The sequence below is a fragment of the Arachis stenosperma genome, chromosome 10 (assembly GCF_014773155.1).
Source record: "Arachis stenosperma cultivar V10309 chromosome 10, arast.V10309.gnm1.PFL2, whole genome shotgun sequence".
In the NCBI taxonomy this organism is placed as follows: Eukaryota; Viridiplantae; Streptophyta; class Magnoliopsida; order Fabales; family Fabaceae; genus Arachis; species Arachis stenosperma.
Genome location: NC_080386.1, coordinates 132,705,588 through 132,718,569, shown reverse-complemented (window position 1 = coordinate 132,718,569; position 12,982 = coordinate 132,705,588). Strand labels below are relative to the sequence as shown.

General features: G+C 33.8%; 1 protein-coding gene across 2 annotated transcripts; it reads left to right on the top strand.

Moving 5' to 3' along the window:
- The first annotated feature begins 3,490 nt into the window (after positions 1–3,490).
- LOC130956201 (flowering time control protein FY) lies at positions 3,491–12,783 on the top strand. 2 transcript variants are annotated; one of them, XM_057883247.1, is made up of 18 exons: positions 3,491–3,868; positions 4,038–4,129; positions 4,276–4,344; positions 4,512–4,616; positions 6,165–6,260; positions 6,362–6,444; positions 6,555–6,626; positions 6,709–6,806; positions 7,294–7,353; positions 7,453–7,513; positions 7,599–7,686; positions 7,827–7,890; positions 8,322–8,400; positions 9,858–9,947; positions 10,292–10,368; positions 10,641–11,143; positions 11,545–11,781; positions 12,376–12,783. In XM_057883247.1, exons 1-18 carry the CDS (start codon positions 3,634–3,636, stop codon positions 12,445–12,447), a joined length of 2,181 nt encoding a protein of 726 aa, XP_057739230.1. In that variant the 5' UTR covers positions 3,491–3,633; the 3' UTR covers positions 12,448–12,783. The 2 variants fall into 2 exon arrangements, with proteins under 2 accessions (XP_057739230.1, XP_057739229.1); XM_057883246.1 differs by having other exon boundaries at positions 3,492–3,868; positions 10,292–10,377.
- Positions 12,784–12,982: the final 199 nt, after the last annotated feature.

Genomic DNA, 12,982 nt, shown 5'->3' with positions numbered 1-12,982 from the left:
TCTGCCAACGAAATTTTGTCAAATTAATCTCTAACTAATAAACCTCAATTCCATTATAGTGCATATATGTCTCCTTTCGTTAGAGTTAAGTTGGTGAGGTTCAGAGACCAATATTGGAGGTTGTCGGCATGATAGGTGGTGGAAACGAAGGTCGTTGTGGAGGGGTCTCTTGTCACTCAGTTGGTAGCTATGAGTCTAGCTAGTTTATGTGAAGGAAGAGGAAGAATGAAGACCTTATATGTCATTATGAACGGAAGACATTGATTAAGAAATCTAGAACTTTAGAAAACTCAGATAGATTGTTCCATACATGTCAAAGACAACAAGTGAGTTATTCTCATAAATTCCTTTATCTTCAATATTCTTACTAGTTGTGGGGTTTTCAATTATAAGATTCTTTAAATTTCTGTAGAAGGACAATCATCGCAACTTCTTCAAGTGGGTTGATGAAGATGAATATGATAGAAGAAATGGAGATACAGAAACTGATGCAGAAGTGGAGAGCAATCATGATGAGTGAAAAGTAAACATTGCATGGAGAATGGAGAGTTTGAAAGCAGAAGTCAGATTTGAATACAAAGTATGTTGTAAGTCTCTTGGCAATGGTAGAGCTAATTTCCCTAATGGTTTCAGCACAAAGAGAAGCTGTTGATGTTGCAACAACTTGGGGAGAGGTATTTCCTCTGGCTCTTCCCTTTACAACTTTCAGTTTTGTTGATTTTGCAATCGTTTCCTGCATAATTTTAGCAAGAATTTCATCCAACATTCAAAAAACAATTTTCAGTTACAAATATAAACAACATTTAATTTTTTCAAGTTACAAATGCAACCTGTTGTGAGTTTTGTGTGTGTTGTGTTTATGGGTAGATATCTATTTGGTTAAGCACAAGTTCAATTGGAGTGTTCTGCTTGGCTGCGGGTGGCTCAGAACTTGAGATAACAGGGGCAGCATCAGATAGAGGGGGAACAATAAAAACAACTACAAATTGCAGCTACATCCACCTTGTTTGTTTCTCGGCCTCCATTTGTTTCTTTTTTTTACAAGTTCTCTTGTTATGACCAACTTCACTGCAGAATATGCATCTGATGGGATTGTATTTTCGCTTCATCTTTAACCTTGTGCCGGAAAGGCCTTCATTCTTGTCTTTTCTCCTTTTTGTTATTGGCCTTCCTGGCTTAGGCTTAATTGGAGGCAGGACGAGGGCTGGTTGTTTTTCATGCTACTTAGAAAATGAACAATTTTTTATCACCATTTTTTATCTCATGATAATGCATGATTTTATTTCGGGCAAGTAGACCAATATAGGTAATTGGAAAAAAAATTGAGGTATTTGTAAACCTAATTTCAAATTCAGAAAATTAGCATTCACATTTTTTGCAGTACATAATTGAAAACAATATATTCTATTAATTTGGTTTTTAAAAACGTAGCCTAATGCATGTTCACCTCCGGTAATCACAGGTCATAAACTCTAACCAAATTCCAAAAATAACAACACTAAACCATAAACCATCTATAAAATCGAGCCTAAATACATTCAACAAGAAGTTATTCACCACAACAAACACATCACTGTCAACATGGAAAAAACAAACACCTGCTCCATTGCAAACCAAATTATTAGAGCAGAAATAACACTGGACAAAATTGAACAATATTTCATTCAAGTGAAATACAACTAACTGAATTTCAGTCTCTCTTTTACAATCAAATATAGGATATAGGTTAAAAAAATGTTTTTCATATCTTCCAGTAGCGCTGACAATGTTGCCTTCTTTTCTATCTTGTTTGCGAAACAAGAACCTACCGTCGTCGGAGAAGACACACAGCACCCGCCATATGATCGTACTTTGAAATCCAGTCCCGATCGTCTTTTACGGAGCTTGGTTGCTGGGTTCAGAGAGCAAGGGATTTTTTGATTGAGAGTGAATACAAGTGTGTTTGAAATACGAGGAGTTAAGCGTTTTGACTTTCTACCTATTCTATATGGTGCTGTTTTGATTATGGCTGCTCACACAATTAAAACAACATTGTTTTATGGCCAATTCTATGATGCCTATAACTTTGGTGTCAAAATTGTCGAAGTTATCTTTTATGATAAATTTTAAATATTAAAAAATTATTTACTTTTATATTTGTTAATTTAAATATTAAATTTTATCTCATTTTAATAAGTTAGGCAAATATATATAGGCACCATAGCATGCACCTTGTTTTATATGCTTACGTGTATTCGTAATGTGTTATGTCAGTTTTTGTTAACAGCGTTAGCAAGAAAATTGACGAAAAGACTAACTGACTGACTTTCAGATACAAATTTAATTAAAAAAATATTTCGAAGAATAAATTAAAAATCGTGTGATTTTTCAAGAACCATTTTGACCATTTACTTATAATTTAAAATTAACCCATTATCATAACATGTCAACCTTTTTTCATCTTTAATATATAACCCAAATCCTTATTATAGAGTTTTAGTTAGTAGTTACATGTTTTGTTTGTTTTATAGACATTGTTAAACAATTATTGAAAATAAATATTAAAAAAAAATGTCATAAGTAGTAAATAAATGAATTTTTTGCAATAATCTCAATTACACATTCACACGTTGTGTTTGTTTATATGAAAATTGGGGGGAATTGAACATGAACGGCAAGAAAAAGAAAGAAAATATGATATTTTATTTGTTTGGAAATGAAAGAAAATATAAAGAAAAAGAGAAAAAGTAACAAAAAGTTAGTAAAATCCACCAAAAATTTTTCTCTCCACCTAAGACGAGAAAATAAAAAGAAAACGCATCATTTCCAAACTCTACCCTCTTCTTTTTCTAAATACCCTTCTTCAACCTAAGATTACGCTATTCATCCAACCCACTTCGGCACTTCCAACACTATGTTTTTTCTTAGTTAGCCTCATTAAAATCATGTATATGTAATTATTGATTTAGATATTTTTTCTTCTTGAAATTATTTTTAGTTTATGTATTAACATGAGTAATAAATAAAAATAAAATTTATATTTTATCTAATTAGATCACGCTAACTTTATTATTATTATTATTATTATTATTATTATATCAAATTTATATTTCTAACTTGTTATATTATAAATATAATTAAATTTTGTTCTTATTATTTAATCACATTTATGAATATTTACATAATTGTATACATAATAATATTATTATATAATATGGAGAATAATATTATCATTATATAATTTAATTCATTTTTTTTATTTTCCTTTTCAAACAAATAACATAAATTATTTATCTTTCAATATCTTTTCATCTTATTTTTCTTCTATCTAAACACATCCATAAAAATTAAATTTCACTTCCATTTTTTTTCTTTCTATTTCTTTTCACTCAATTTCTCTCATTCTTATTTCTTTCCACCCCAAACAAAGTGTCAAGGAGAGAATGCGAGCAAACTTAAACGACGTCGTTTTAATTTCAAGTTGTACACTTCTTCTTCGTTCCCACTTCCCACCACGGCTACATGAGCAACTGAGAAATAAAAAACAGAGAAATAAATAAAATAAAATTTGGGGGTTTAGGGTTTTTGCTCTTCCCCGCTCGGCAACACTCAATTCCATTCTTCTCTCTCCTCCATTTTTCCCCAGTATTCACGATGATGTACAACGACCCTCGCCACCACCACCATCAGCAGCCTCAGCCTCAGCCTCAGCAACCGCCGCATTTCCACCACCAACAGCCTCCGCCGCCGCCGCCGCAGCAGCAGCAGCCAGGTCCTGATTTCCACCATGGACCGCCGCCTCCTCCGCAGATGATGCGTCAGCCTTCTGCTGGTTCCTCCACTGAATTTCACCACCCCGCTCCCGGAGGCCCTCCTCCTCACTACGACGGTATTCTCTGCAACTTTCTTTGCTAATGTTCCTGCTTATTGTTATAATTATAACTATAATATAATTACGTTAATATAATTAATTAATAAAATGTATGCTATTTATTTTATGAATTTTGTCTAGATTTTGATGGCTTACTCTGATTTATTGTGCAAATTAACTATTGCAGGTCATGGCGATAGTCACGGTGCAAAAAGGATAAGAAAGCTTACTCAACGGAAAGCAGTTGATTACACAAGCACCGTCGTGCGGTATATGCAGGTAATGCTTATTTTTTCAAGGTGTTGATTTTATCTGTTCATGTTGGTAGGTGCATTGTATGGCATGATTTTATCTGTTCATCTCCTTGCTGGATTATTATTTATGTCTGTCTTGGAAATTTGTGAGCAATGTAATTGTACCTGTAGGTTCGAATGTGGCAGAGGGATTCGAGGGATAGGACGGTATTGCAACCTACCCCAGCCGCAGCAATTGATGTCAGTGAGCTTTTTCGTTTTTTAACTTTTGTGATTCTTTTTATTATCTGTATTTTGTTTGCTTGCTATTATCCATGTGTTTGTAACAATTATAATTTTAACTTATAAGCAATTAATAATGATCGACCTCTTTCACTCAAATCATAGTGCTACTATTTCTAATGTAGATGTTGCCAGCTGCTGGGTACCCGGACAATCCATCTACCAGCTTTGCTGCCAAGTTTGTTCATACCTCTTTAAATAAAAATCGATGTCCAATTAACAGGGTTGTGGTAAGTTGACATCCAATATTTCTTTGGTTTGATTTCATATGAGTATTGTCATTTACAGAAATACGACACTATGTTTTGCTGCTCAGTTTTCTCTAACATCTCTAAGCAATAGTTGTTGCTCATTTGACTTGGGTTTTGTTATATTAGGGAAATGTATCTGTGGCATAGTAGCGTTTTCTTTATTTGCAACAGTATACCAATCCCAAAAGTTTGCTGCAGATTTTACATTTTTCTAAGTTGAAATGATGTAAAATTCATATTGAAATTTATTCTTTGATGTGACACAAGTTTCCGTTGTCTGTAATAGAGCTAAGATAATGTTGAGAATTTGTGAATGAATCAGAATGTAATTCTTATTATTATGTTTTTGGTTGAGAATGAGTGTACAGAAGAATACATAGGGGAGACTGGAGAGGTCAAGCTACAGAATGGGTATTTCAGTCTCAGTGATTGAGTTTATTACAGGTTTAAGTAACAAATGTCACTAAATGTCAACTTCTATGTGCAGTTATATAGTGCAGTGAGTGTCAACAGGACACCTATACTCAGGGCTTGTTTGGGTGAGCTTCTAAGAAAAGATCTTTTTTCGAGTTATCTTTTTTAAAAAGATCTTATAGAAAAGTAAAAGTAATTTTATGTTTGGATATCTCATGCAAAAAGATCTTTTTATTTATCAATTATGTTTGGGCATAACAATATAAAAGTACTGTTTTGTTTATTTATTATGTAAAAAACATCTTTTTTTTTTTTAAGGAAAAAAGATCTTTTAAAAAAAGATGTAAATTGTAGCTTCTCGAAAAAGATGTTTTTTTTTTTTTTTAAATTTTTCTAGTACTTTTACTTTTATTACTAGAAATTTGCCAAACACGCTAAAAAATAAAAAAAAGATATTTTTTAATCAAGATAATGACACCCAAACAAGCACTCAATCATCTAGCATCTAATGGAAGTTGAGTTACATCATGTAGTTTTAAGACCTTTTTAGTGACTAGGTAACGATGGATTTGCTTCATTTGTTATTCATTTGGGTGCAAGTATCGAGGCTCATATGCATGTTAGTATAACCACACCTTAATTATACATTGTGTACAGTCAATTTAGAGATATGCTGGATCCATTTTGATTAGTATAGATATTTTTCTCCATAAATAGTTCCATTGTGGTCTTGTCTGGCCATCAGAAAATTGTAGATTGAAAATTTAATTGTGATCCTCTAGTGCTTTTAGGATCAGGTAACCCAACTTTGTTGGGTGAAGGTTGTGTTAATGGGTAAAGTGGTTCTTGGATTGTTTAATTGTACGAAATATCTTAACCTTCGCATTTGAATGTTTGTTATCTCTATGTATATATGAGTTCTACGTGTTCTTGTTATTTTGTTGCTATTGGAAAAAATGTGGTGTCATGATTGGGTTTAAGCTGGACCTTTGTCTCTAGTATTTCATTAGCAATGAGTTTAGTAAACCAAATTTTAAATTTCTGTTTTTGCCTTTTCATTGGATTTGACTGATTACGCTTTTTCTTTATGTTTTTTCTTTAAATCTTGCAAAGTGGACTCCAACGGGTCGGCGTCTTATCACAGGTTCTCAGACTGGTGAATTTACCCTCTGGAATGGACAGTCTTTTAATTTTGAAATGATTCTTCAGGTACAAAGCCTTAAGTATTGTTGTCAGTTGCCATATTATTGTTTTAAACATCATTAGCTTCATAATTGAATAACTCAAGGTGGATTATGGAATATTTGCAGGCTCACGACCAAGCAATTAGATCCATGGTTTGGAGTCACAATGACAACTGGATGGTCTCGGGTGATGATGGCGGTGCAATAAAGTAGATACATACTTTATTATGTTGTGTGGTTGTTGCTAAGCATTGTTTTGTATTTATTTATGTTTTCTAAAAAATGAATCTGATCTGATTATGTCTGGGTACTTTTCTAGATATTGGCAGAACAACATGAATAATGTCAAAGCCAACAAATCTGCCCATAAGGAATCAGTCCGTGACTTAAGGTAAAATGCATGTTCTTTTTGGGGAGAGATACAAAGATTTTAGTAGTTTGATGAAGAAAGCTGCAATAACTCTTTTATACAGTTTCTGTAGAACAGATTTAAAGTTCTGTTCGTGCTCTGATGATACCACAGTTAAAGTATGGGATTTTGCAAGATGTCAAGAAGAGCGTTCTTTAACTGGTAATGTGCTTTGGTTGTAAATAAAAGAGAGGTTATTTCGAATATTTTTATACCATAAGATGTCACCGTTATTTAAAAAGAAAATTCAATTTTGTACTTTGTTACAAAACTCAGTTTACCATATGTCTCAGTGAATCCCCATCAAGGGTATTATTGTACGTCAGTTGTGATATGTATCAATTAAATCTTTTTAAAGTTGAAAATGCTGAATGATATGTATGGGGTGAAATTTTCATTTATCCACATCAGTTACGTTAGTTCTGTAAACTTGATAATGCTGTTATAAAGGATTACAATTCAATCAATTATTCCTATCCCTCAATTATTACTTTAGTATTTTTCCATTTTATAAATAAATTTGATGGACCTAGTCAAGGTGTGGTATGCATGTTTCGTTATGATAATCAGTTAGCGAAGCTCGTGTAATTTTTGTTCTCTTTTTAATGAACTAACCTAAGTTGGTCATGTGGCATTTGAACTCAGGCAGGCCATGGTTGGGATGTTAAGAGTGTTGACTGGCATCCTACAAAGTCTCTATTAGTATCAGGTGTTTTAAATATATCCCTTATAAATTTTCTTGAGATTATGATATTCATTAATGCGAATGAATGGTGAATCCCATTCCCATTTGGTATTCCAAATACAGGTGGCAAGGACCAGCTTGTAAAACTCTGGGATGCTAAAACAGGAAGAGAGCTTTGCTCATTGTGAGTGTAAAAGTGTTTACTGATATCCAAGGTTCCAATTTCCAAATGCTTGTCCATGTTTGTTATTCATTCTTGTGTGATGCAGTCACGGCCATAAAAGTACTGTACTCTGTGTCAAATGGAATCAAAATGGCAACTGGGTGCTGACAGCCTCAAAAGATCAAATAATAAAGGTTGGTAACTATTTTTTAAATTAATTAGGTGTTTACTTGCCACTAATTGTTAAATATCTAACGTTTTGGGGATTAATGTTGGAGGTTTCTTTGCGTATTGATCTCCCTTTTTTTAATCATTTTATCCTCTGTATTTGCAGCTTTATGACATAAGGGCTATGAAGGAGCTTGAATCTTTCCGTGGACATCGGAAGGATGTAACTGGTATGCGTTTCTCTTTTAGCAGCAGTTACTGGGCAGCAAATTCTATTTTATAGGGATTGGTTAAATGTGATCTAGAATTTTTTATTTCATTTATCAGTATAGCAACTGATGGTTGCTAAATGATGACTATTTGTGGATCACATCTTTTTGCGTGACTTAAATCACAAACAGTCCCTTAAATATGAAAATTAATCTCATACTCATGAATATATTTCATTACATCAATCCCCCCCCCCCCCCCCCCCCAACAACAAAAAAACCACCCCAAATAAAAGGGAAAAAAAAATCTCTTACACAACTTCATCTAAATTGCCGATTCTGTGGCTAATGTGGTTTGTTAAGCTTCTAGGTGTTGTAGTATTGATAGGGAGTAGGATGATGTAAAAATGAAAAAAATCAAACTTACTTCTATATTTTCCTCCTGTTTGAAGCTTTGGCGTGGCATCCGTTCCATGAAGAGTACTTTGTCAGTGGAAGTTACGATGGTGCAATATTCCATTGGCTTGTTGGGTAAATTCGTCTCTCTTGCTGTTTATACTTCTCTTTCACATTATATAACTGTTTCTTTCATCATCTTTGGTGTTTTTGAAACTGACTTTCAAAAGTGTGCTTAAAAAAAAAATCAGTTGAATTCTATCTATTCGTTTTGCAGAGGCAACTTATCTGTCAAAATGGTTAAGTATATATTTATGGGTTTTGCTAGGTAGACAATGACTTTTGTAAACAATGTGAACAATGGGTTCTAGAATTGACCCAATAAAGTAAAAAATACTCCACTCCTCAAATTACCTCCTAAACCTTAACATTAGAATAACTATTTGCACACCTAGTGAATTGAACATCCAGCCATTGTTAACTGTGTATGAGTAAATCGAATCAAAAGAAATAACCATCCAATTAAAAATAATGAACATAATCATCTGCATACCTATTGAATTGAACATCCGACATATCCATTGTTCACATTGTTTAGTATTCTCATTGTCTACCTATACTTTTCTTATATTTATTTATCTTTTGGTTGATCTGTTTCTCTAACAAATGAATATCAGTAAACTGGGCAAGTAATAGGGTACGGATAAATAGGGTAAAGAAAAATGAACTTGTATTATTCAATGGCATCCTTCAGGTCAAACTTGGAATGACAATGAGATATTACTGTTAGATGAAGTAAGATATAATACACTGTTATGGTATTTAATAGACCCTGTTCTCTTCCTATTTCTCCTAACTCCCTATATCCTCTCTTTTCTCTGTATATAAGAATCCTTATTGTGCTTTCAAAAAAAAAAAAAAGAATCTTCATTGACTCGCACACTCAGTTAGCCATAGAAATTAGAACAAACTTCTACAAATTTTTGCACTCTGATGGTTGGAGAAAATAATTAGTTAGTTAGCAGGAAAAAGATACAACAGAGGTTGTTAGATATGAACAATTGAGAAATTATGAAGTCAGGAAGCAGGAAAGCAAGGGTCCTTTGGAATATTTATTCGCTGTTTATTCTCATTGCCAAATGATGCAAACTTCCTTACATTTTCTGAGCCAATTCCATTTAGTATCACGCTCTTGTTCCAAACTAGGTTCAAGTATGTCAAAGCCAGAAAAGATATATGTCCAACATGTGTTGTACTCGTGTCTGTCAAATATTTCTGTTCGAAGCATGTTGGATTTTCTAGCTTTTAATTATTGATCTGCTACTACATACTCTGATAAAGTAAAAGTAATATGTGATCCATATTTCAACTATTCTGAACAATGAATATCCATATGCAAGGAAATCTTTGAATTATATAGGTATGGGCAGGATAACAAAAGGAAAATATTTACACCACTCAGAATATATATATATATATATATATATGATAAAAATTCTTTATGATTAGTTCTTTTTCTGTGAATGTCTAAAAGTATTCTGTTTTTGTTATCTGAAATATGGATTTAGTTGGTTATTGTGACTATTGTACAGGCATGATACACCGCAAATTGAAATTCCAAATGCTCATGATAATAATGTGTGGGACCTTGCATGGCATCCTATCGGATATCTACTCTGCAGGTGAACTGAATCTTCCTCCTGGATTATCTTCTGTTGATTCTTGATCCTTTGCTTACTCCCCCTTGTTTTTTTTAAGCTGTTGTTTTGACATCCCGGCCTTTCTGTCTATGGTTATACACACTGTCTGTAGCATTGATTTGCTGTTTTAAAGATGGTTTTGAAAATAGTCTTCATAAGGAAATAATGGAAAAGGAAATGTAATGAACAGTTGCAGGTTTCTTTTAAGGTTCCCTCCAAGTTTCTGAACAGGAAGTGCCCATGTACAATGTCAAACTTGGATGTTGCAGTTGTGCTTTCTTGGTGCCTTAGAAATAATGTTTGAATTCCATTTTCTTTCCTTGCAGCGGTAGCAGTGATCACACAACAAAGTTTTGGTGTCGGAATAGGCCAGGAGACACTGGTCGTGATAGATTTAACATGGGTATGCAAGGTTTGTCAGTTTCTTATAAGGCAAAAGAAGCAGCATATGATTCCTTTGCTTCTCATAAATGTTAAAACATTTTGGTTTTACTTGTTCCTATCAATTATTGTTACACTGTGGGGTCTGATGATTAGCAGAATTTCCTCATGATATAAAATCATACCAAACGCACTTGTCATTGTTAAAGTTGACTCAAAAGTGGAAAAAAATGCCTAGCAGTGGAAGGCTGTTAAGAAACATCTTAATATAATTTGAATATCTTACTCAAGCAGGATATGCTGAGCAAACTCCTGTAGCTGGTCGAGTTGGTGGTAACTTTCCTGTACCCGAGGGTCCAACGACACCAGGACCATTTGCCCCTGGGTTGACTCGAAATGAGGGTACAATTCCAGGTGTTGGAGTTGCAATGCCCCTGGCCATTCCTTCGCTTGATACACCTCAGGGAGATCAGCAATCTCATCCAGTATCAATGGGTGCCCCTCCTCTTCCCCCAGGTCCACATCCTTCTCTTCTTGCGGCCAATCAACAGCAACCGTACCAGCAGAATCCTCAGCAGATGCCACAACATCAACACCAGGGAATGCCACATCAGATGGGTCCAATGCCTATGCATCCAAATATGCCACAGCTACAACATCCTTCCCATTCACCCATGCTCCCTCATCCACATATGCCTCGCCCCCCAACACAAATGCCCCCTCTTGGAATGGCCGGATCCATGCCAATGATTTCTTCGGTGCCTCCATCTCATCCAAAACCAATGTCAGGTCCTATGGTATGAATTTTGCGAAGCTTTTTTTTTGGTTGTTTTTTTAATATGGGAATTAGTAGGGAAGATTTTATTTTTCACCTTGTTTTTGTTATAAGAATCACTCAAAATTACAAGGTTTTGCAATTGTTATTTTGAAAAAGAAAAAGAAAATAAAAATTGGTATATCTTCCTGGGGTGCATGAAAGTACAGAAGTAGTATATGTGATTGAAGCTATCTGCATATATATTTGTACCACAAGTTATTTATTTTTTTTATCAACGAATGTGCATGTCAGTTGATGTGGCCCTGAAAATTAAGCATCTAGTCAAGTATTAGATGTTATAGATAATTGTTTCAATAGGCTGTTACTATTAAGCTGTCATTTATTATATTGATATCTCAGCAAATTATGCTATGCTTGTAGGGGATGCAAGGTGCAATGAATCAGATGGGGCCTCCTATGCCACAAGGTCCCTATGTTGGCATGAATCAAATGCATTCAGGATCCATGCCCAATAGTGGAGGGCCTCCTATTGGAGGCTTTCCAGGCAACATGTCTAACATGCAGGCACCATCAAATGCTGGTTATGGTCAAGGTGGTTCATTCAACCGACCTCAAGGTGGACAAATGCCAATGATGCAAGGGTATAATCCTTACCAGGTAAGATAGTCAATTGCTTCAAGCTTTCTGATGCGAAATTCACGGCCAGAAATTGTTTGGATTTGCTTGTAATTTATTTAAACTTAATCCTTTTGCTGTTCCAAAACTATTGTGAAATCTATTTACTAGTGTGTACTTCAAAGCTGAAATAATTTGAATGGACATAAGTGTGTTCCTTCAATCTCTAATTTAACCTTCCTATTTGTTCCTTCTCTCTCATTGTTATAATTTTGATCTGATCTGATTCCTCATGATTTTTCATCAAAATTTTCTTCTCTACAATTTGTTTAATTCTTTTTAGTATCACAAAATAAAACTGTTAAAAGTGGTATTAGGTGGAGAAAGTTGTATTATTGCTAAAGCTGTGGAAGCATTTGGATTGTTTTTTTAATTAAGTAGAACATAAACATTGATGTTTAGCAAGAGGCATGCTAATTATAGGCCTAGAAATCTCGACTAAGAACTGGTTTCAATATCATAAATCATCAATTGAAAAGTTTTAGTTACCCTAATTGGTTGTGTAACATCAGTTTCTGATGTATCATGCCCTCTCATAAATTTGTTATTAACTCAATTTAACTTTTACACATGCAGTCTGGAAATCAATCTGGGCTTCCTCCAAACGCACAACCTGGTCCTGGCTCACACTCTCAAATGCCTCAATAGAAAAAGAATGAAAGATTGCTTTCTTTAGATGTTTTCTGTTTTAATCTTTTTGTATTTTCCCTACCTCTCCATTTTTCTTGTTTTTAATCTTTGCAGAGATTATCTCACATAGAAATTGAGTTATCTTCTTGTTATGTGAATTCCCATCTGTATTATTTTGGATGGTAGAGTTGTTTCAGATGTAATCTGAAATGCCTGGTAAACTATTCATTGTAGAAGCTCCATTATCTGATGAGTGATAACTTTTATTGTAACCGTGATGAGAAAAGAGTAATTGTATGGCCAAAAACTCACTTTTTTTTTATGCATTTGACTGCTATATAACATTAACTTTTAGTATATTTCTCATGACCTTTTAGTTATAACATATTTTAGTACAAACTCTATTAGTTCATCTTTTCTCAATTAAAGTCTTGTATATTAACCTTTACATTAGCAGGAAAAAAGAAAAAGAAAAAATAGTAAACATTATTATCTTTTTTTAATTTGTGTATTTTAAACTATTTTTAGAATATCATAGCATCAGTTCTTCCAC

What these genes read in the sequence shown, in the direction of transcription:
- LOC130956201 (XM_057883246.1), top strand. Translation starts at nt 3,634, where the DNA reads ATGATGTACAACGACCCTCGCCACCACCACCATCAGCAGCCTCAGCCT. An exon ending in ATTTAACATGGGTATGCAAG is followed by an intron (nt 10,378 to 10,640) that starts GTTTGTCAGTTT and finishes TTACTCAAGCAG; the next exon opens with GATATGCTGAGCAAACTCCT. An exon ending in AACCAATGTCAGGTCCTATG is followed by an intron (nt 11,144 to 11,544) that starts GTATGAATTTTG and finishes CTATGCTTGTAG; the next exon opens with GGGATGCAAGGTGCAATGAA.